The following is a 22,937-nucleotide window of genomic DNA, read 5'->3' on the forward strand; positions in this document are numbered from 1 at the left end:
CGGGTACCTCCTGCGTGACTGCTGAAAGTCGTTGAGCCAAGTTTTCGAGTTATCGAACACAATATATATACACATATGTATATGCTTATTGCCTCGCGGGAATGGGATACGTGCTTCGGATCCGCAATGCGCAGTATCGGAAGTATCTGTTTTCCTCCCTCCCCCCTGCGAGAAAGAAAGAGAAAGGTAGAGAGTGTGACACTCTGTTGTGAGTAGGAAATACGGAGTAAAGTAGAAACTTTCGATTCGACACGGCTTCATCTTTTGCATCGGACCACAATGTGCATCGATACAATATGATCGAGGAATATATCGAGTACAATCGAAAGGAAGATTCCCATATAGACTGTCGATTTATCACCGTACCAACAGGTTTTCCTCTTGCAGAATAGCTCGAGGCTTTGTTGTTACGGGTTTCCGAACTCCTTCCCGAACGATCGTTACTGCCTTCCGCCTATATGCGCCTATAAATGGCGCACGCGCCTAATCTAATGCGAAATCTCTTATCGCGGTCTCCTCGTGCGATTATAGAACTGTACGAAAGATTTATTATAGCGTCGCGGTGTCGTGCAGAGTTTCGAGGATGTTCACCACGTACTTTGACAATGTATGTAAGATCAACGGCGGCGGATTATTGGAAACGCGCCGGTGTCGCGTTTTCGTCGACAAGTGCACTCCGGTTCCACGACGATAGGTCTTCAGTCTGGTTGGTATTGGCAAGGCGGATAGACACCGTCGCTTTGTGGTGTCGAGCCGAGGCGATTAGATTCGACGGTTAGGTGCCAATAGTTATAGTCATGTTGTAACACGCAATTCTGCACACGGTCGAACTACCATTCGGTCGATTATTTCGCGAATTCGCGAGCGTTATTGTACCATATTTCACAATCTTAATTGTTTTAAAGAAAGTTTTTATTTGTTAACATCAGTTTTGAGGAACATGATCTTTTATATCTACTCTACGTGGCTTTATATTTAATGTTTAAATTCCGATTATTGCTGTCGAGCTGTGCCATAAAACTCTTAGCGAGTGTATTTTTTTTCTAACATGCAATTTTTTTTTAATTTAGTGTACAGTGTTAACACGCACTGGAAGAAGTTAAGAATTTAAATATTTTTTTAGATATTTACTTTAAAAAGAGTTTTAATTCTATTTTAATTAAATTAAATTAATCAAGTTTTTTCACACAATATATGAAAAGTATAATTAATTTAACATACGATTACATAATAAAAGTAATAAAAAATATACAATTCCTTGTATTGATGTTTTAAACGATAAACAATCTCATTAAGGGAGGAAATTCGGAATTGTTTTTATAATGTAAGTTTATTGATCGCGACCGACAGTCTGTATTAATAACGCGAAAACAATGCTAATTAATAAGCGGACAAACAAGCCGTTGAACAATAATGCAGCGCGCGCCATGATGCGAAATCCTCGCGATCGTAACGATCAATTTCGCTATTTATGCGAACAATTAATTTACGACCACTCGTAAATGCCGTTACGCTAGTGAATCTAATGCCGTGAATTTTAATTGATATCTACCGAGTGTCCCCGAACGACCTGAAACATATTAACATTATATTTACCAAGCCATTCTAAATTCGTGTCGCGCTATTATCTTACGACCACGTCCTTCCCGCGCATCTTTTCCAATAAAACGTTCATCACGATACTCCGTGCGCAGCGTTTTAATCGCATATCATGCGGAGAGAGTGTCGTAAATGCACCTCGTCCGTTCGTATCAGCCACTGTCACGCAGTTGTCGCCTGGTCGTAACTCGACATGTCGCGGCCGCCAGTAGTTATGTCCGCGTTATGGTCAGTCGACATACGTTTACACCGCAGCGGTCTATCGGTACAAATCAAACGCCACCTTACGAAACAATATCGAATATACGGTATGTACGTGAATAAACGCGAGAGAGTAAATACGCACGAGAAACGTAAGTAAATTTTAAGAAACTCGCGCGCGTGTCTCCGCAGCTATCAACGACTGTTATTCTGTTCGGAAAAATCGTACAATTTTTGACCGATTTTTTTCAAATGTGTTCAGAAACGAGGCGTTAAATACAACGAACGGGATTGCGCGGGGATACTCCGATCGGAATTTACCACGCCGAGGTAAACGCCGGCCTTCCGAAATGTCCGTCCGCTGGCTATCGCGTACCGTGTCCTATTCAGCCAGAATACGGCTGGCTTTTGGCGGCAACGCTGGCAGTTTCCAGAACGCGACCAGCGGTAATGATCGACGGTATCAGTATAGATTTTCATCAAATCGGCCGAAGCGCCGATACCATTCAGTCGGCCGTTCAGTCGCGTTCAGCCGTAGAATGCGCATCGCCGGAGGATTACTCTCTATTATCGGAGCGATGCATATTGCGACGTCATAAAATCGCGGGGGCGGGCGGGAAGCGCCGGCAGGTAATCGAGAACGCACTCCGCTGCGCTCATGTTCGACGCACACCATTATCCTTTACGTGCATTACAGCCCACTTCGCGGAGTTATAAACAACTACGAACATTCAGCCGCCCATGGATTAATCTCGACGAGCTCCTTCCGCGGCGCAGGCTCAAATTTCTGACACGGCGAAACGCGAGGAAGCACTCGTGTTTTTCGAAAGTTCGGGCGCGAAACCCGGCAATATATCTCCCGTTACTTAGCAACAACAAATTAATCCAGTTATAAAAGAGGGATCCGACGATAAACACGCAAATCCAAATAGAGAAAAAATTTTATTATAACGCGCGCGCAGGGAAGAATATTATATTCCCGTCCCGGAAAACCAATTTTCTACGCAATTTGGATGCAACGTTAAAAAACCGTGGTGTGTACACTCTGTGTAGGTACCTATTTTGTACAGAATAAAGAGCTTCGATAAGCTTCTCGAATTTCACTCATCATGAACGCTCTAGAATTTCACTTGCGTTGTAAACGCAAGAGAAACGAGATAGGTGTTAGGAACAAAATTAGAAAGATATATTAGGAAGAGTACGAGATAGATATTAGGAAAAAAAAATTAAAAAGATGTGTTTTATTGCTAAAAAATCATCATAGGGAATTATGGTATTTTTTAAATATTAAAAGTTGTACTGTATGATCATGCATGCAGCATTTAAGGTACTCGAGAGAAGAGTACTTAAATTCCCGGAATCGCACGGGCGCACGCGAGAGGTAGTGTACTCTCGCTCGGTAAAAATAATAAACTACCTGCATCGCGGTACGTATATATTGTCGTGACGTATGAGAATGCATCTGAGAGAACATAAAATATTAGTGCAAGCTACTTTACTTCTCAATTAAAAAGATGTGTTTTACTGCTAAAAAATCATCATAGGGAATTATGGTATTTTTTAAATATTAAGAGTTGTACTGTATGATCATGCATACAGCATTTAAGGCACTCGAGAGAAGAGTACTTAAATTCCCGGAATCGTACGGGCACACGCGATAGCGAGAGTAGTGTACTCTCGCTCGGTAAAAATAAAACTACCTGCATCGCGGTACGTATACTGTCGTGACGTATGAGAATGCATCTGAGAGAACATAAAATATTAGTGCAAGCTACTTTACTTCTCAATTTTATCCGATACATCTTGAGCTGCGGAAATATGAGCCAAACCATATCTCCGCGCAAGCACATATACCCAGCACACATACATATATACGTTATCCAGTTTTATTTATACCACGCGCGCAATACTAGGACCGAACAAGACACAGAACGTTTATTAATGCTGGAAGTGTCATTCGGTGACACTCACATTGTCGAGGTAACGTTCTAGGTACCGCTCACGACTGCCGCGAGTGCGAGGAATGCATATCCGATCGACTACACCGGGCGCAAAACTGGACTTCCAATCTCTTTCCTACGTGTCCATAACGTCGAGAATTGTTGCTCAGAGTTCGAGTAACATGTTCGAGTAACTTCGTTCCGTAACTGCTTTCTTTCCTATAAATACACTCTAGATGTAATTAATAAATCAGCAATCCGTTCAATTATTACTCGACTATACCCTGAAGAGTGCAATTAAAAATTCTCAATGGATGTACATTTAAATATCGAGCATTTCTGTTGCGCCGTTCTTTTTTCGTCGTAATAATTGTAAGTACCCCACGCTTTAAAGTAGATTGCGGCGTTCGTTATCTCGCCAACGGTTATAAATAAGAAAAGCGACCGTAGGCGGTAACCAGGTCATCGGGAGACGTTTTGACGCAGCGAACGAATTTCGAGGACAATAGCCGACGATGCACCTTTGACAAAGGCGCTCCTCGGTGGAGATAAAAGCGATGCTGGATGCTAAACTAAACTAAATGCTGAAAGTTCGCTATGAATAATTCGGCTCTCTTAGTGCTCTGCTGTCGTATGTGCGACGAACAGTCAAGCCGACCCAGCCTCGTATGTAATTGACCTTGCATCTCGTGGCTTTATTTCCTGTATCCATCTGCTCTTTGCTCACTGGTAGAAACGTTTTGTTGCGATCGATCCGCGCCGAGCTCTCCGGGTCGGCGTTGGGAAACCTGATAGCTTAGATATTAAGTGTTTACTGTTTGAGCTGCTGCAACAACGGATATCTGGAATGATTCGATAGCGAGTTTATAATCGTTGACAAAATATAAAATATAAATCCGTTAGGTACGCCAGAAAATGGAAGGCACACGCGACGATTTGCTACGAGGACGATCTCGAACTATCGCACGCGACTGCTCGAGGAGCGAAACCTACAATAATTTCCTACTATGGCACTTTGTCTAATAAATCAGCATTTCTAAGAGAATTATCGATATTATTACAACGTTATTAGCATATCGGACTGAAACTTAATATTTAAAATTCGATATTTTTGACGTGCGAGATATTAACGACTGTTAAACAACGTCTTCGTACGATTTCGAATTTCCAGTAATAATTCGTAGATAATAAGTAATGCATTTTGAAACTCTATTGAAATTCGACTGATGTGAAGAGATGAAAGGGATTGCCATTCGGCAATACGCGTTTCCTTCAAACACAATGGTATGTTATTCAGATGATGTGATCGTTTCAGGATGGTCCAGCCTCCGCCTTGCCGTTGACTCAGACTCTGTCGAACATTTATGGCCGCAGATCGGCCAGTCCCGACGTTCCAGGCTCCAATCTAGACGAGACTCAGGTTTGTAAACGTGCAAATTTTGCGAAAGTAAATTGCAGATCTTTATATAAAACACGTGTGCTTTCTGCGACATGTACTGTCATCGCAAACTAAAACCTGTTCTACTAGACTCGTGAAGAAATCTCGTATAGTGAGTGTTATATAACATGATTTACGAATACGTTCAATGTTAATCTTTCTTCCCAATGAAGCATTGAACATTTTTCTTTCTGTCCTGAAGCATCGTTCTAATGCTGTTCAATTTAATCAATAATTGATAATTGCAAATTAGCTACAATGTTTTCTTGTATTCTGTAGAATTTGTGTGGATGTATTGATCAGTGCATGTGAAGTAATAAATGGCTCAATTAAACATTGTCCATATTTGACGCAGAGCTCGGTAATGATTGTTCGTAGGCTTGCAACGGTAAGCCCGTTTTCTGCAGCTGAATGTGCCTGGGAAGATCCCTGGCTTACCAACTTGTTCGTTCGAAATATTCGTGGCAGCACAGCCCAGAATCTATTCGTATAGCTCAAAACCACCTCCAAAGCCTCGTCGATAACGCGAAGTAGATCTTCACGCCCGAGAAATAAATCTTTGATTCTTTCTTGCACAAAAATTCTCATTTTCTTATGGAATATGGGTAACTATCAAATTAAATTTGAAAAAATAAGAAATAGACAACATTTACATCAACGTATTTTTAAATCGATAAACTCTTCATTTAGGAGTAATCTGATGTCGTTCTCTCATTTTTTCGCTACAGCTAATTATTTGTATTTGAGATATGACTAATTTTAAGTTTATCAAAATTAGTTCTTACGTTTCTGGTTAGTTGGGAGGAAATTCCATTATACGATCTCTAATTAATCTTAGATAAATCTCAGACAAATATGCTTAGACTCTGAAACATCTATTATCAGCCTTAATCGTTGAAGACACGTGGGGAGCATCTTTTATGCATCTCTTTACATCAGGGACGATACAATGATACAATGTTCTATTTGTTGTAAGCGGAACGTGGAAATAAAATAGCAGCGTGTAGTGTTTTATTAAAAACACGAAAATGTTGAAATATGATATATGTTCGCGGTGCTAGTGTAATATGGAATGACTATTTCGAAAAATTTTATTTTACCACGCGCGTAACTTAGCGTGTATTTGCATGTACGTGGCCGCACGATACGCGACGCACCATTGAAAAATCGGTGCCTATCGCATTTTTATCATCACTTAAATCTATTTCGATACGTATATCGTAGTCCCGTAATAATACTTGTCCGTTCGAGTAGCACCCGGACGAACGAACGATATTTTCAGCATGGAAATAAAAGCGTCGATTTAATGCATATCTATCGTGTCTCGGCATTTCACGCGGAAATCGGAATGAATATGCACAGTGCGTGGCGCACATAAATCTCGATGAATACTCGACGGATTGCGTTTTCACCGGTGCCATCAACAATTTTCACAACTAGCACGAATTTATTTCATCGGCTTCTTTACATCGGAAATCCTTCTATGTCGAAATATCGATATATTTTTATCGACGAGAATCGTAGTATCGTAGATATGTGACCTCTTATTTCGTGAAAAATTTAATTACAGTAAACTTCCACGATTGTGTACAATAACTAGGCTCGTTCAAATTAATAGCAAATTCGGTTGGACGCATTAGTGCATATCAGTGCGCACTGGTGCATATTAAAGCCGTTGTACACTAATCTGTGTGTAAAGTGAAATGCAAATATCTATATAGAATGATAAAATATAAATTTTTCCAGATGGCACAATAAAGTATGGGGATTTTGCGGCTTAACCCGTTTATATATTTGTATTAAACATGCATTTTTACATTGATTTATGTACGACGGCTTTAATGTGCACTCCGTTCAATCGAATTCGTTATAAATTACACGTATTAACTTCAAACTAAGACGACTAGGTATGGTTGAAATATGTCGACTAATTAAGACCAACGACGCAATTAACGCTCAAGGTGTTTTTGTATAATCCAACCGACCTTTTGTTCCATTTGCTACTAATTATATTAATATAAGCCATAAATTAAGTACCGCTTTTTCGCTGCTTTCAAAGAGCTTAGCACGCACTTAAAGTTTAACATGAAAAGAGCATTCATTTGCTTGAGTTTCTTAACGAAGATGATAAGGAGTTTACCTTGGTTAACTATAAACATATAAATTAATTCGCTTTAACGTCAGCTGCAGACTGCAATTTTCCGCCGTCCTGCTCCTCATCCTTTCGCCTTTCGTTATGGCGCAAGACCTTGCCGCGCAATTCCTCGCTTCGTTTCAGAACACGATCGCGCGGTTCTCGATTATCTCCTCATGTTCTTTCTATCAAGTCCAAGGTTTTCTGAAGCTGCGAGTCGCTGCATTGTGCCCCGGCATTGTGCTCGTAATGGACATCCGATTCGCAGAATAAAACGAGTCCGCGAGGCCATTTCGTGAAAAGACAGGCGCGATAGATGGCTGTGCGTGACGGTTAATTAACCTCGCGCGAGGATATTTTGCGTATTGTTGCACTCGCGAGTAACTCTGAAATGAATTCCGATGCGTGAAGCTAAATGATAAATCGAACAAACGCAATTTGCTGTTTACCAGCCCGCGGCCTCACGGTTCCATAATTTTCTGTCCCGAGACTGAGCATTAATTGGCGAACCAAGTTGGCCGTTGCCGTTATTTGCTGCAACCAACGACGGCACCGATAGCCGCGACAACCCAGCTTGTAAACCAAACTGAAAATCACCGTGTCGTCATTATTGATGCCGTTTTGCGGTCCGCGTATTTACAGATGGAATACGACGAAATGCTTGAAACAGGACTGGATCTGGGGGCGGTTACATTATGACGCATTCCGTTTGATTTAGGTAACCTGATTAACTTCCAGCTTGGATGCTGTGTTGAGGTTTGTTTAATCCATTAATGATCGAAACGTCGATAGCGCCTGCCATTGCAGCGGCATAAGAAAAAAATATCCATTAACGGAACTTTATTATTGATCGCCATTTAACCAGCTGCTGGAACGTTCGCGTCATCGTGTTTTGTTATTTTTTAATTAACTCGGTTAGAAAACAGAGCGATATTGTACACAGCGGTATACATTGAATTAAATTAATCAGTGAGCGAGATATACGAATTATGTGTTTCGAGATGAAATTCGCTGCAGAAAAAATATACGATGAAACCTGAGCTGTAAACGATTGTCCATTTAGAATGCAATTCCGAGGAATTGGTCGGAAATCTTGCCGTCCTCGTAGTGCGCGTGAAGTTTAATTAAACGAGAATTTAATCGGACTGGACGTAAATTCGCGGGCGAACACAATTTCTTCGGGCATCGGTCTCAAACCATTATTGCGTCACTATCGTCTGAGAATTACATTGCGCGTAACGTGACCGTCGCCGTCGCGGCCACTCGACACTTAAACGCGGATTTAATAGCAGTCCCAGTCGAGAGCCACGAAATAAATGGCGCGACTCATTGAACTTCCTAAATACCACATGATGGTATAATTAATCACCCGGGTTCTTAAAATTTTGGATTTGATAAAAGAGAAACTTCTTGGAGAGTCCTTTAGACCGCCGTCCAATCACGAAGATGCTTCAGCGTCAGAATTAGACGGCAACGCCTTCTTCGGGAGCATCGGCATGCTATTGATACCAGCGTCGGGTCACTTTTGCATCAGTACCAACGCCGACGTCTTCCACGTCGAGGTATAAAGTCGGCTGCTCCAAAAAACAGCCAAGACTCGTGTGATCGTGTGATCAAAGTGCAATCATTTATCCTAATGAACGCCGCTAATTACAATTACTCATCGATATTGTATTGTAATTTCCCGAAAAAGTGTTCGCGAGATGTTTGGAACACGGATTTTATTGTGAGAATGTTGAACATGGACTTTATGTGAGAATGTCAAAAATAGCGTGATATAAAGCAAACGAACACGTTTAATTTGATTAAGAGTATCATTTTTAACTAAAAACTGTTTTTATACTTATAAAACTAAAGGCATTTTTAAGACTTACGACATTAAAATAACGTTAACTTGAAAGTTTTTCCGTCTATATTTATATTAATTTTATGAAATATAACATATAGATAATTTTTGGAAACAAACCATTGATTTCGTCAAAATAATCCAGTTCGTATTCAGAATAAAGAAAAAAGAAGAATCTATTAATCAACACGATCAAAAATAATTGACCTTGCTTTCAAACGCGATCGTGTTTTTCTTGGAAGAGTTACCTCGTGATTCGATAAATGTTCGATAAAAAATGTGGAATGAAGCGGAAGAAGAGCAATCTTTCTAGAAGACTGTCATAAAAGAGAAACAAAAATAATAGTCTATGATTCCCGGTTGAACGAGAGAATCCAACGATATCTGTCATTGTAAAAACTCTCCGTTTTTTTCTAATGCTATGAAAACACGAGATCGTGCGTCGCATACAAAAAAGAATATAAAAAATTTCTTCTCGCAAAAGAACGACGGTACTGAAAAGTGGTAACGTGATACACGATGAATTGAAGCATAGTGATATTGTATATGAAATCAAGGGATTTACGAAGGGGTGCGTTTTCATGGAATAGAATGCTGATGGAGATTGCTTGCTGAAGTACCGAGTCTAAACTATTTCTCTCTCGCACGCGCGGTTCCTCCATAAACAATATGCGGCGGTGTTTGGTATTCTTGGAAGCCCGTAAGCGCTTCAATCACTCTGAAATTTTCCTTTGCCGGTGCCGCAAATTATGCTCGCGAACATAGCAAACATGTGGTGCGCCCGAACATTATCTATTCTTACACGAGTTTCCGTCAGTATGAAAATATTTTGGGTAAAGATTTCGGTAAAATGTAAAATATACACGTGTGAAATACATATAGTTACATTAAGCTTGAAATATTTTACTACGACCAAAAGTTAAAATGTAAAATAATAGTTAACACGTTCCAAATAACAGGTAAAATAAAAATTTGAAGTTGAAAATTTGAATAATTTCCTTTTTCAAACAACAAATCGTTTAGTATTCTCTCTTTTCTTACACTTGAAAAAATACGCTTTATTTCATACAATTATCGCAGAATTGTAGTATTATCTGTGCGATAGTTAAGTAATTTTTGCATAATTATTCGAGAATTATTTATATTAAATGCCGTGCCAATGATTAATTCATTTCGCCAATTAGCATTTTGAATATTATTTTTACCGCCGCGTTGATTCTCGACACAAATGCGCGCTCAATCGCAACATCCTTGTCAGCATCTTTATTCGCGTTCAGAGAGTGCACTCGACAATAATGATCGACGTGACTATGTCGAAGGAATAAAGCGCATGTAGTGGAACAAGGGAGGAATATAGAGACAGTCCGATACTTATAACACGCTTTCAGAACACAAGAAACGGAGAAAAAAGGGGGATTTGATTCGTGACATATATATCCCTGACTTTCTTTTCACCATTGGTATCGATCTCTAGCGACGATGGGCACGGCCGCGATACCCAATTGAAAGTACTCGTTCGAGTAGCGCGAACCAACAAAAACGGCAAGCAGCAGGTTAAACGAATCGCAAAAATTTACCTTGAAGCCCGAAATACGTATAAAAGTTTGAACGCTAATTGAAATGTTCGTCTCGTGAATTTGTAAGGATTCTGAAGTGTAATATAAAATAGAAGTAATAATTAAATCAAGAATTTATTACTAACAATAAGAGAGAAACAGTTGAACTGTTTTTAATATACTAACAATTGAATTGAAAAAAATAATTAAAGTTTAGTTGTAAAAAGCTAATTTTCTGTTTGTAACAAATTTATAATTACATATAACATATATGAACACAGCGTGTAGAAATATTTAAATAATTAGATTAAAAAATATATCAAAATAAAATATTTAAGTTCGCGTTAAAGATAGTAATAGTTTTCGTAATACTTGTGTAAAATTAACGAAGCGCAGATGGGGGGGGGGGGGTAACTGTTTAGCAGATATTTACATGTCTCAATTTGCTTTTCTTTTTCTTCCTCTGGCGTTATATGTAGCATTTCTATTTCATTTAAAATTTGCACAACAGCAAATCGAGTGGACTTTGACGGACACCGTACACCGAAAAAAAAAAATATATATATATATATATATATATTCGAAATATCACGCGCGGGGCCGAACTGTTTTCGCACGATGATAGACTGGGTGTCGATCGTACGTCACTCAAGGCGTCGATTCAGTGATTACATGTTCGCTGTGCCAGTCAAAATACGAAAACGTCGAAGGGCGAAGCGACACGCCAATTCAACGCCGAGTTCGTCCAGCAATCGTGGCGCAAATAATGCGATTTCGCGCAACTTTGAGAACGGCAGGGGTGTTTGCGAATGCTGCTGGAATCACGTAAGTTCTAACAACGCAAATAAGCGTAAAATAGCATTAGATCGTAACGACGGGATTCCGCATTGGGAGCAGGAAAGATCTTGCAACCGATCAACGTTGAGAAAATTACATTAAATCATCTCGAAGTAATGAGAAAAAATACATATCCCTTATAGTGTTGAATAGGAAAGTATTGGAACACATTTCACGATTGCCAAAAAGCAATCTCCAAGTTGACCGTTTAGATATTTATACATATATACTAGAAGGCGACGCGCGACGGTTGTTTTTATGGCCTTTTGATGTGCGGGATAACATAATGAAATTGTTTTCTTTCTCCGTTGCAGAAAACGAGGTTTGACGGTACAGGGGTGGAGGAACCATTACCACCGCCGCCGTCGCCACCCCAATTGAAAGAGGCGGCCCAACTGGATGGCGTTCCCAGGCTGAATTCGGTCGATCGTATCCTTCATCCAGACGGTATCCCGCACATCGGTCATGAGACGCTCAACAAGGTAAGTGTGTGTCATGATAAAAGAAAATATGCTCCCTTCTGTTTAACGTGACATACATTTAGACGTTTATTTTATATAAAATATTAAAAATGTAAGAAGAGAAGGGAGAGTTCGATTTTTATGTAAACGTTTAAATTTGTCTATTTTTTGTCTATTTTGCAATTTAAAATTTAAATTCGGCATAAATATGAGGTAAAGTAATGGATAAGAAAAGTTGCTCGCGAGGGTTGACGGAGTGGCGCATGCGTGCGCGAGCTCGAAATGTTCGCCACCTACGTTTTCATCCCTGAAGATACTCACCCTTAACACAGGATCGATGAACGCGAGTCTCTCCTGCGGTTGGTAATAGTTGGAGAACAAACCTTCCACATTACCGAGTGCTACAAGTATTGACAAACGTTAACGAATCATAAAATCTTAGATGCAGCATGCTTTTTGCACGCAACTTGAACATTTTCGCGTATCGATATAATCAGAATAAGAAATTATTATTCAAAATTATCATGAATTTCGGCGAAAACAATTTGATTTGAATTAAATTGTAATTAGAACGAAACAGATTTGATGAAGAGGTTTTAAATGATTCTGTATTTCTAAATCGTTTATTAAAATCCAGCTGACCCTGTCATAGTATAGTTTCGATTGAAATCTTGATTAGAGTAATTGAGGATTGTTATTTGCTCAACCACCCCCGGAGTAGCCTGCTGCACCCTCCGGCAGAGGGCAGAGACAGCGCGAGGTCATCCCGGGATTCCCTCGAAGGCCGCGCGGTCTCGCTACGGTCTGTCACGTGGTAAGATCGAGGTCTGCATTACCCTGCCCCCGTTGACTGTCCGCAATCCGCAACACGTGGACAAAACAGTTCTGCCGCGACTTTGCAGCTTGTCGGCCTCGAGAGTTGGACATGCGACGGAGCTCGCGGGTGGGCGATTCGGACGCGACAGTTGCGGCGAGTGTCACGAGTGTGCGGTGCATCGGTACGCGTTATTCGGTTCTGTGGAGACCGCGTGACCGCGGGGTGACGTCGAGAGGTCCTTCGTGCGACGGAGAGCTCCGAAGAGAGGGTGTTTCCTCGCGTTTGGACCCGACGTCCTTGGGACACTTGGGTGTGAAAAACCGAAAGGCATTATTGATCGTACTTCGCGGGGTGCAATGTTTTTCTATCGCCGGCCGCCGGTCGATAACGCAACCGATATAGGGCGGGATATTTCGCGGTCGCGCATCCGGATCGCTCGATAATCGACGCGGAGTGAGGTACACATCCGGATCGTCGTTGCCCCTTCCGGCATTTAATTGTACGTAACCGGTGCGAATGTGCTGGGGTCCGGATCGCTCGACTAATCGACCCGGACGCACGCAATTATAACAACAGCCCCGCTCGCGTATAAATAATTCGGGAATTAGGTTAATTAATTCGCCGTGCGTTATCGCATCGCCACCACGTCGAACCACTAATTACATGGTTTTAATTACAGAAAATTACATGAGTCTGTATGATAACGTCTATCGTTTCCGAAAATCGCCTAAGCAATCGGATTTCGATAAAACTTACATTTCTTTAACACTGTTATTGGACATTTCGTGCATTTGTTAATATTATATTTTGATCTATTGTATTTCGCTTTAAGATACTTATCGATATTGAGAATGTCGAATTTATCGAAAAGATGACAGATTCTATTTTAATTTTAAAGACTGACTTTTCGAAGATTATCATATTCGAAAACTTTGAAAGTGAGATTTTCCTGGCAACTTTAAAATTTTCCAGAGGCGTTTCACGAACGGGAATTTATCGGGCACGACCATTGATATGTATTGAATTTGAATCCATTACGTCGGAGGGGAGGATCGTTAAATATAAATTATGCAGACGCGCGGCACAATGCGAGATAGCATCGCGCGAAAATTCAATGGGTGCACCTGCGTCAGAGAACGTTGGTCATTTTCGCGAGATTAATCGTTGATCATGAGTTACGCGCGAATTGAAGTTGCGAGGGGGAGGGAGGGCTCTTATCGCTCTCACTAACGGCAGTCGTTAAAAGAGAATGAGACGTGCATTCCGCGAGAACGGTTGCACTGCACAATCTCCTTTCCAGCATGTTCGCGCGGCATATGACGCGATTTGTGTGCAAAAGAAAAAGTGCAGATATCGATATCGAGAATGCGACAGGTAGTCTTTTGGGATCATTTTTATTTTTATTCTTGGCGTCGAATTGATATCTCGCATTGAAAATTTACTTACCTCATGCACAGTTTGAATACTTTTCTTTTCGCAATTTTTACATGGTTTTCCAGATAAATGCTAATATTTTCAAATAATTTGTCGAGCGCATTAATTTTTTTTTTACTCGCGCAAATAATAGTGAGTTTGTGCAACAATGCACACATATGTTTTTCGTAAATTTAAGCATCAGCGATAGTTCGTTAAAATAAAATCGTTAAGCATATTGGTGTTTTTAAATTTATTTAGTCGATCGATGAAAGTCTTTTGTATTATGCCGGAAATTCGGAAGTAGTCCGATAATAATTTCCCCTGCGAAACGATCCTATCCACGAGGATTGCAAATGCTCGCTAAAGACCAAGTTTGAGCTACTTAAGACAAGAAGCACCGGTTATATGAAGGTAACTACAAACTCGTCGCACGCCAAGAGGGCCGTTTCAGCGTTATACATAATTTATGTCGCGCGATAAATTACCATCCCCATCATCCGGTCTAACACGATGGGTTCGCTACGCGAACAGCGCGATAATGTAATTTCGTCCCGACAACAATGACGCATGAATTTCCCATGACGTCCTTTTTTTCTTTTTTTTCTCTCCGTTGTCTTCTCTACGCTCGGTTCACTTTTCCTTCTTCCCGACCTAATCGTGATTTATCGACGCGTTTTTTACGCGAATCTTTCCAATTGCGACGTCGCCGAATCGAGGCCAGGTGAAGGAGTATTCTAGACCGATCTTGGAAAAAAAAAACGTGGAAAAAAGGAGACACTAAGTCTTCTTAAATGCACGAGGATTTCATTAAACCTGTCCACATATTCTTAAATTTTGTATAAACGTAATGTAAAAAAATATTCAGAAAATAATACTTAGGAATAATTTTTTGTTTAAAAATTTCAAACTTCTCATGCTTGCGTGAGACAATAATTACACGTTAAGCGAAAAATATTCAACCATCACCTGACTTATTTTGTGCACGAAAATGTTATTAGCGAAAGTGACAGTCTAAATGAATGTGAAGATTTGAAGTTCACCGAAACTGCGGACTTCTATTAAAATCTCGCAAAAAGTGACACAGATTTAAGGAAACGGACTAAATACGAAAGATTAAGGTAGATGAGAGTCGGCTTCGTTCGCTTCTCTTGTCTTCTCCATATGTGATACCGTCGGATAATCGACCTCCACGTGACCTAGGACGACCTAGATACTACCTCTGGTGTTGCCCATTTTCCTGGCGCTTCTCGGTCAGCGAAACGTTCAACGATAAAAGTTACTTTCATCGTGCCGCGAGACCTGATTTTAAAAGTCGGTGAAGCGATAGCGAATTTTCGATATTTTTTAAAATCATGAACAAAATGGCAGGAAAAAGCCATTTTAGTACAAACCCGTAAATGTATAGCGACGGTTTAGCGCATTAAAAAAATTGCGGGAGTTTGAAATGTCACAAGTATTTGCTTCAGCTACAAAGAGCTTTGCAAAAATTGTGAATAAAAATTGTTGAACAAATATTTGCGCGCGATTGAAGAATAAAATTCTATTCAGACTACTATAGAATATTAATAATGATTGAATTATTCACGTCAATTTATATTATGGAAAAATCGAAATGCTCGCATTAACGTAATTTGCAAGTTATCTGATGACAGATTCATCATATAAATGACGCCATTAATTTATCACAAAATTATCTTGATCCTCGGTTTAACTCTGTACTCGATGTACCTATATTATTATCAAAATTTTCCAATAATATCTATTGACACAATTATATGAAATAATAATAAGCTAATAATTTGCATTCAATTATATGGATATCAAAATATCATAAAATAGAAACGAAAATCCTTGCTTTCGCGAAAATATGGAAAATTCAGTTTTGATTTCCCTTTTTCAACCATTTCATGTAAAAAAGAATATTATTCAGCATGCTCGAGTTTTATAGGTGACTACGTGCGTTGTGTAATCGCGAAGCTAATCATTAATGTGCACGCGATGCGTGTCACTCAGCGAGGGAATCGCTGGAATTAGAGTGTAACGAACTCTTTGCATGTACGCGCCTACCATGTCGAGCCCCATTTGACATTTACTTCAAACACTCGGACGTGTACCGGCAAAATATCACGGATAGGTTTAAATAATTATTTAATAATCGCGCGCATGTATTTTTTATCGCTCGCGCCCGTAATTCCCGCGTACATTTCTCGTAATTCTCGCGCGTGTATGCAAAGTTTATAATTTTGTTGGCGATCTCGCCTTGACATTTAACCTTATCGATTGCATATACTCCCGATTAAATGTTAATCATAATCTTTGCGATCGAGGATTTTACATTATTTTATTATTTATCCTGGACTATGAGCGAAATTGTTTAATCAGTATGGATGCAATTAAAATTTCTTTGCGCGCTCGGCGTGCACGGAAAATCGGAGAGACTCGCACGCCGAACTTCGAACGAAGTTAAATTACAAGCTGACTACAAATTTCAAATCAGCCTGTGATCGTTCGGCGCATCGTGATTCGAGCGAGATAGATCGCGCGACAAAATTAAATCACGATTCGCGACCGCTGCGTGCGTTTGATCGCGACACGTGTTACGATTATTAACTTAACGTGCCACGTTACATTTTAACTTCCAGTTTAATCACGTTTAGTCCCTCGTGATCACGTAGCTGCGCAAATTGAGCTATACCGGAGAAAGAATCGCTATTTGATGCGAGATAATACATCCGAATCAATTACATTACATCTAGTCTTTTGCAAAATCTTCACACAGAAGCAATTTAAAAGCTATCGCGTTTACAAGCAACGTCGGACATTCTAAACGCGGGGAACAGAAATTGAACACGGAATGTGAAACATGTCAGTTCTAACGGATTCAATGTGTATGCATATTCGCAGGAAAAAAAATTAGGTTACTGCAGGACCGTATTGTGGAGCACAGGCAAAAAGAACGTGATTTTCCATTCTGAATATATTTAGCGAGGCGTTCTCGTGATACAGGCAAATCAATCGAGGGGACTTTGTGAGACTCGTGACTCGGTTCGGTTCGCGAACACGCGTGCCACGTATCTGAGAAACGAAGACTGGAATTCTGTTGCTCGATACTGCGACACGAAAGCGGGAACTGCGGGTCTCACGACTTCGCAGCTTACGAGTGATTCTGGCGTGACTTGTGTCTGAACGCTATTCTATCACCTTTTTTCGAGACCTCGACTTTTCCTCGATTATCCGCCCGCGATGCCTCCGCGCCTTTCGCTTACTTCACTAAACACGAAATGGTACTATTAATCGTAATCTTATCGTCAACATTTTAAAATAATTTTCTCGTGTGCTTGTAGCTCGAATTGTTCTTTTGAAAGTATTCAATGTTCGGTTCGGTCGTGAACACGCGTGCCTCGTAACGGAAAACGAAGGCAATTGCTGCTCGATATCACGACACGAAAGTGGGAACTTATTATTACTACGCTTTACTACAAAGACTCTGTTTCAAATATTACATTATTTGAAACTGGAAATTCTTGAAAGTCCTGAATGTCTAGAATTCTTGGAAGCTTTGAATACCTAACTTTGAATACCTAGAAAATCTTTCCATAGAAGTTTTGAATATCTGAAATGTTAAACGTTTCTAAAAATAAGATTGCTATTTATATCCGCGTATAAAATAAGAGGTAAATTAGAACAGATGGAATATTATAAAAGACAAAAGGTATTTTTAATACACTTTGAATTTTATGCACTTAAATAAAATACTAAAATGCATATTAAAAAATAAAATTTAATAAAAAAATGTATATAGTATTAAACTATATGAAGATAGGTAACTTATTTGTATATAACCATGACGGTCACCGGTGACCGACACTGAGTTTTTCTGTTTACGTTTTGTCAATCATTAGTGACTATCATAGAACGACTATCAGATAAATATTGTATATCATATTTTTTTGCAACTCAATATTATAAATTCAACACTATAAATTAAGTATTTTATTGTTCCTTTTTAATATAAATCATTCAATCTGGTGTGAATGAAAGCTCAGCTAAAATACGCTTGTGAATGTGTTAAACAATGTCATGCATGTGATACTCTTCTTGTCGAAATTCAATCGTTTTTACGCGAAAACATATGGACGTTTTGAGTACAAGGAAAATTGGCCTTGTTTCATGTCAGAAGAATACAATTGGCAATTGTATTTTTGTCAATGCCTCGTGAATACGCCTTTTTTCTTTTCATCTCCCATAAATGTTCGATGAGAATGCGATACTCTCACGCTTCGCAGAACTAAATGAAAGAGTAAACATGTACAATGGACGTTACATCTCGTTGAGCGTTGCATCAGCATGGAGAAATCTCCATTTAGTAATAATGATCCGCGAGCGATCCATGTTTCCATTGAGAATGACTTCTCTTTATATACGGAAAATATCGCATAAAACGGCGTATTCTGGCAACCGATTGTCAAATGGCATACAATACAATGGCTGCATTGTACGCACTCCACTCGCGCTGTGAGTGCTTTTAATTAAAAGCTTCCGCAATGATTTCTCTCTTTCTCTCCCATTTCTCCCCTTATTTTTATTTATCTCCCTTTTTTCTCTCTTTCTCTCTCTCTCCTTCTCTCTTTGTTTTATCTTATATCGAAAGTGCTCTTGAAAACACCAGCAGACGATTCTACCAGCATCGATTCGAAACGAGTGCATCTCCCTCCGAATTGCCCACGACTCCGTGTTTTTCAGCGTAAACATTTCCAGACATTGGGCGCGTCCAGCAGACCAATCAACGCAAAGTGTTGATAAGACGAACTCAACAGTTGTGTCTGCTGAACGCGGCCATTTATCGAAAACCGCTCGTAATTCGATTATTGGAAACAATGAAATCCCGACCTGTTGTCTTACGGACGACATATGCCGCGCGAAATCTCATTGCGAACTAGCAAAGTTGACCGAGGTAATCGAATTTCATCCGGCAACTATTCACCACGTGACGAAAGTTTCCACAATTCAGACTACGCGAAAAATAAAGAGAGATCCGAGATAGAGGTAATTAGTTAAGACACGAACAATCGTATTTTGGTTAAAATTTTTATCTCTCATAATCGTCATATTATGTAATCATTGTCATTTCGGTGAATTTTAAAATGCACCTCTGTCGCACAAATTAAATTTCCTAAAACCGGCAATTATTAGCTTCGCAAAAAAATTCTTTAGTTATATAGGATAAAAATCTCTATAATAATGCTTTAAGACAGGCTATTAGACAGACTTCTTCGCGATAACTCTCGAGAGTAATATTCATGAAGATGCGCCGGCACAAAGTAATCATCGTCAGCGCGATGGAACGTCGGCCTCGGCGGCTCTCGCTACGATAACAATGCACTCGTCAACGTCGAAGTGCCTGCCGAGAGGTCGGCGGAATCTCCGAAAGGATTCCGACGGGATTGTCTCGGGGTTGGATGCGGGTTCTCGGGGGTGGATACAGTTTTCGCGAGGTGGCGGTATGGTTCGCCCCGCCAGTCGCCGAGCACAGTCGGTCGCACCGACACGAACATACGTACGTAGTCTTCGTACATGTAATACGGAACACAGATACACGGAGTCAGATAGGTATATACTCTACGATACGGTCGTAAAAGGGAGAGAGAGAGAAGAGAGAGAATGAGGACCACCCACACATATGTAGAGACGCACTTACACAGCCCAACCGGCGCGGCGGCGTGCCCGCTAGTGTTCCAAGTGCTCTCAGTGACGTAGGTCAGTGCTCGCGACTACGACCCGGCAGGCTCACCCAGATTAAAGCTCGCGTATCTCGCGGTGGGGAGGCGAGAAGGAACGCCGTTGCCTCCATATGTACGATACATGCAGCACCCGGTCATGCAGAGGCGCGTACGTAAGATGCTCTTGCGCGAGAGCCCGGCCGTACGTTACGAGGTATTTAAAGAGTGTATCGCCTAATGTGCACGTGTGTATCCGTGCTTGCAAGTGCACAATGTTGCGTATTCGTCCGTTCTTTCGCGTCGCGACGACCGGACAGAGCGAGATTCAACTACGAAGAGACTCTTTCCTTGCTCGGTAATTACCTTGCACCTCCCCGCGTCCTTCTTTTTGATCGGCCGTGACGAAATGTTGAATTTATTTTGAGAAAATCTAATGTGCATTTGTTGATATATTGCTCACTCAACTCATTTTTCTCTCTCGTGTCGTATTTATGTAACGAGATTAGATTAATGATGCTTTGCGAGATAAAACTTGATCTCTCCCTTCGATAGTTTATTAACTTCTGTTATCTTAAATTAAAGAACAAAATTAATGAGCGATTAAATTATGTCTATTGTTACTTATTATTAACAACATTTAAAAATAAATTTTGATTTATAGATGAAGAAATAACGAAGAAGAATGTATAATTGTATTGCAATTTACATTTTATATTAACAAATTTGTTTTAACAAATGGGATGTATCAGAACGCTTTTTTGCGGCTATTTCGACGTCAGAAAAATGAACTTTCTACTTGAGAGTAAAAGTTGATTTTATGTAAAAATTTAAGTTTGAAATTTTTTCATTCCCAGTTTGCCATCGTAAAACAATTTTTGCACACATTGCTATAACGATCTCATTATCAAACTCATGTGCACTGCAATGTTGACCTGCGCTCGCTTGTTTATCATTGCACGTATCACCATCTAGTTTTGATTACCGTCATAATATTTAGCCAATCAATCTGTCATCGTCAAGTCGCTGATAGTGCCGTAGCATAAAACGTATCCAGCGTGCACCGTGTGCGAGAAATACGGAAACACACGTGTCGAGACTACGTAATGGTTCACAAACGTTGTCCGATCTGGCTAGTGATATAGGTCAGCGTTCGCAGCGGCGCGGCGGTGCATTTGAAAGACGTATTTTTACTTAATTTTTACTTTCTTAAGGTTCCCGTCATGAATGGAACGTTGAATCTGTGCCTAGTTTTAACAAGTATTAGTATATATGGTGAAATTAATCGCTTGACACTTTTAGGAAAGTTTTCGAAAGTCAAGTTAATCTCGAAATTCAAGTCAATCTTAAGTCGAGTGAAGTGCACTCTCTCTTCTCCTTTTATGCATTTCAATTTGGTTAATGCAACTCTAAGGCGAAACATTTATTTATTTCAGCTTTACTTTATCTCGTTTTACGTTGCATTTCCCCGACGGACGGCATTGCCTTCCAAGAGCAATGGAATAAATTTCTATTTATTCGCGTAATCTATTTATTCGGACGAAATTTAGGTTGCAACAGAATTCAATTAAAACAAAACGTAATTCGCCAAATGTATCTGTTCGCGCGATACAAAGTAGCGTTATGAAACTGTCTAATGAGGTCGCATAAATAAACAGGCGGTGTGTGAGTGCGTGCGTGCATTAGCTGATAATAAATTTCGAGGTAATGCGAAATAACGATGTTAATATCGTCGACATTAACGACGTGTCTCGCCATCGTGTTTCGCCATCGAAATTTATCGGATAATGAACACGTGGCATTTACTATTGGCACGCTCACTCATTCGCGGAAGGCATGATTTCCTGCGATATTCGTGCAGGTGTTTCGCAATTCGCAAATCGTACGCTACATGCCACGCATACGCACGTGCATGCACGTGCGCGACGGATGTGTATCGCGCGAGATGATTACGCATTTACGCCTCGTACCAAGAAACGCATCTTTGTAACCTGAGTGAAGAATAGCGCTATAAATCATTCACCGCTAAGAAACCTGAGTTAAGTCAGTGACTCCTCTTTGAGAACAGCTGGCACTCGGAGGCCAACAGATAGAAATTAGATGTCATATTAATTCTGCATAATTACGTCAATTACGATGAGATGACAGAAATGCCATCGATGTTTGTCTTCTCCTATTCTGTTTCTAACAATACAAAGCCTGTTTTAAAAATTTACGGTATATATTATATAAAATAGAATAAATAGAATATTATATTGAATTTTGACATAAATTATAAATCATTATAGTTAGCTAATTATAAAATATAGATTATTTAAAGTTAAACTTGAACTTAAAAGATATTAAAAATAATTTAAAAGTAAAATTAAATTTAAAAAATATTGTTACTTTACAAAACTTTAGATGTGCATACGTATATTTATTTATAATTTAATATTTATAAAACAATTTTGACGTGCAAAGTATCTTTTATTGTCGTCAATATCTTTTCCGTGTTTGAAATGAAACTAAAAAAGCGAGCGATATGAACTATTTAAGGAAATACGGACGACGAAGCAGCGCAAATTTAGCATCATGTCTGTGTGCAAGGCTTCGTGGCATCCATCGAGAACATCTGATTGAATAATTCAAATCGTTTATCGATCCCGTGGTGGGAAACGATCGTCCTCATACCTCTTCCTAGAGAGCTCTTAAAGTATAGTAGTGGAAGGCACCTGCGCGCGTACTTGCACGCGAGAGTTCCGGCTTTTGTTGTCGTGTTTGAAACTAAGCGGGAAAATCTTGCCGAGGTCGTAAAGTCTGCGACTTTGTAAACATACAGGCGACATAATCGCGATTGTAAGTTTTCAATTGGACCATCGGGTTGCGTTCGGGTTTATGCGTGATGATATCGACCGACCTCCATGGCTTCAGAGCGACCTACAGATCTGTGATTTCTATGTGAGAGTGTCCGTTTATCGACTACTCGGGATAAT

The 22,937-nt window shown here is 40.0% G+C and overlaps 1 protein-coding gene across 13 annotated transcripts in view; it reads left to right on the forward strand.

Annotated features, from left to right (window-relative positions):
• The window catches only part of LOC112464784 (disks large homolog 4), a 252,670-nt gene that overhangs the window by 59,773 nt on the left and 169,960 nt on the right, over positions 1-22,937 (forward strand). For 12 of the 13 annotated variants that reach the window (XM_025031972.1, XM_025031974.1, XM_025031980.1 and 9 more), the window contains exons 3-4: positions 5,056-5,160; positions 11,866-12,033. In XM_025031972.1, coding sequence (XP_024887740.1) covers positions 5,056-5,160; positions 11,866-12,033 — 273 coding nt within the window. The remainder of the gene's footprint in view (positions 1-5,055; positions 5,161-11,865; positions 12,034-22,937) is intronic. The other variant, XM_025031979.1, reaches the window with a different exon arrangement.

Source organism: Temnothorax curvispinosus, unplaced genomic scaffold (assembly GCF_003070985.1).
Source record: "Temnothorax curvispinosus isolate PA1 unplaced genomic scaffold, ASM307098v1 QBEX01014574.1, whole genome shotgun sequence".
Lineage (NCBI taxonomy): Eukaryota > Metazoa > Arthropoda > Insecta > Hymenoptera > Formicidae > Temnothorax > Temnothorax curvispinosus.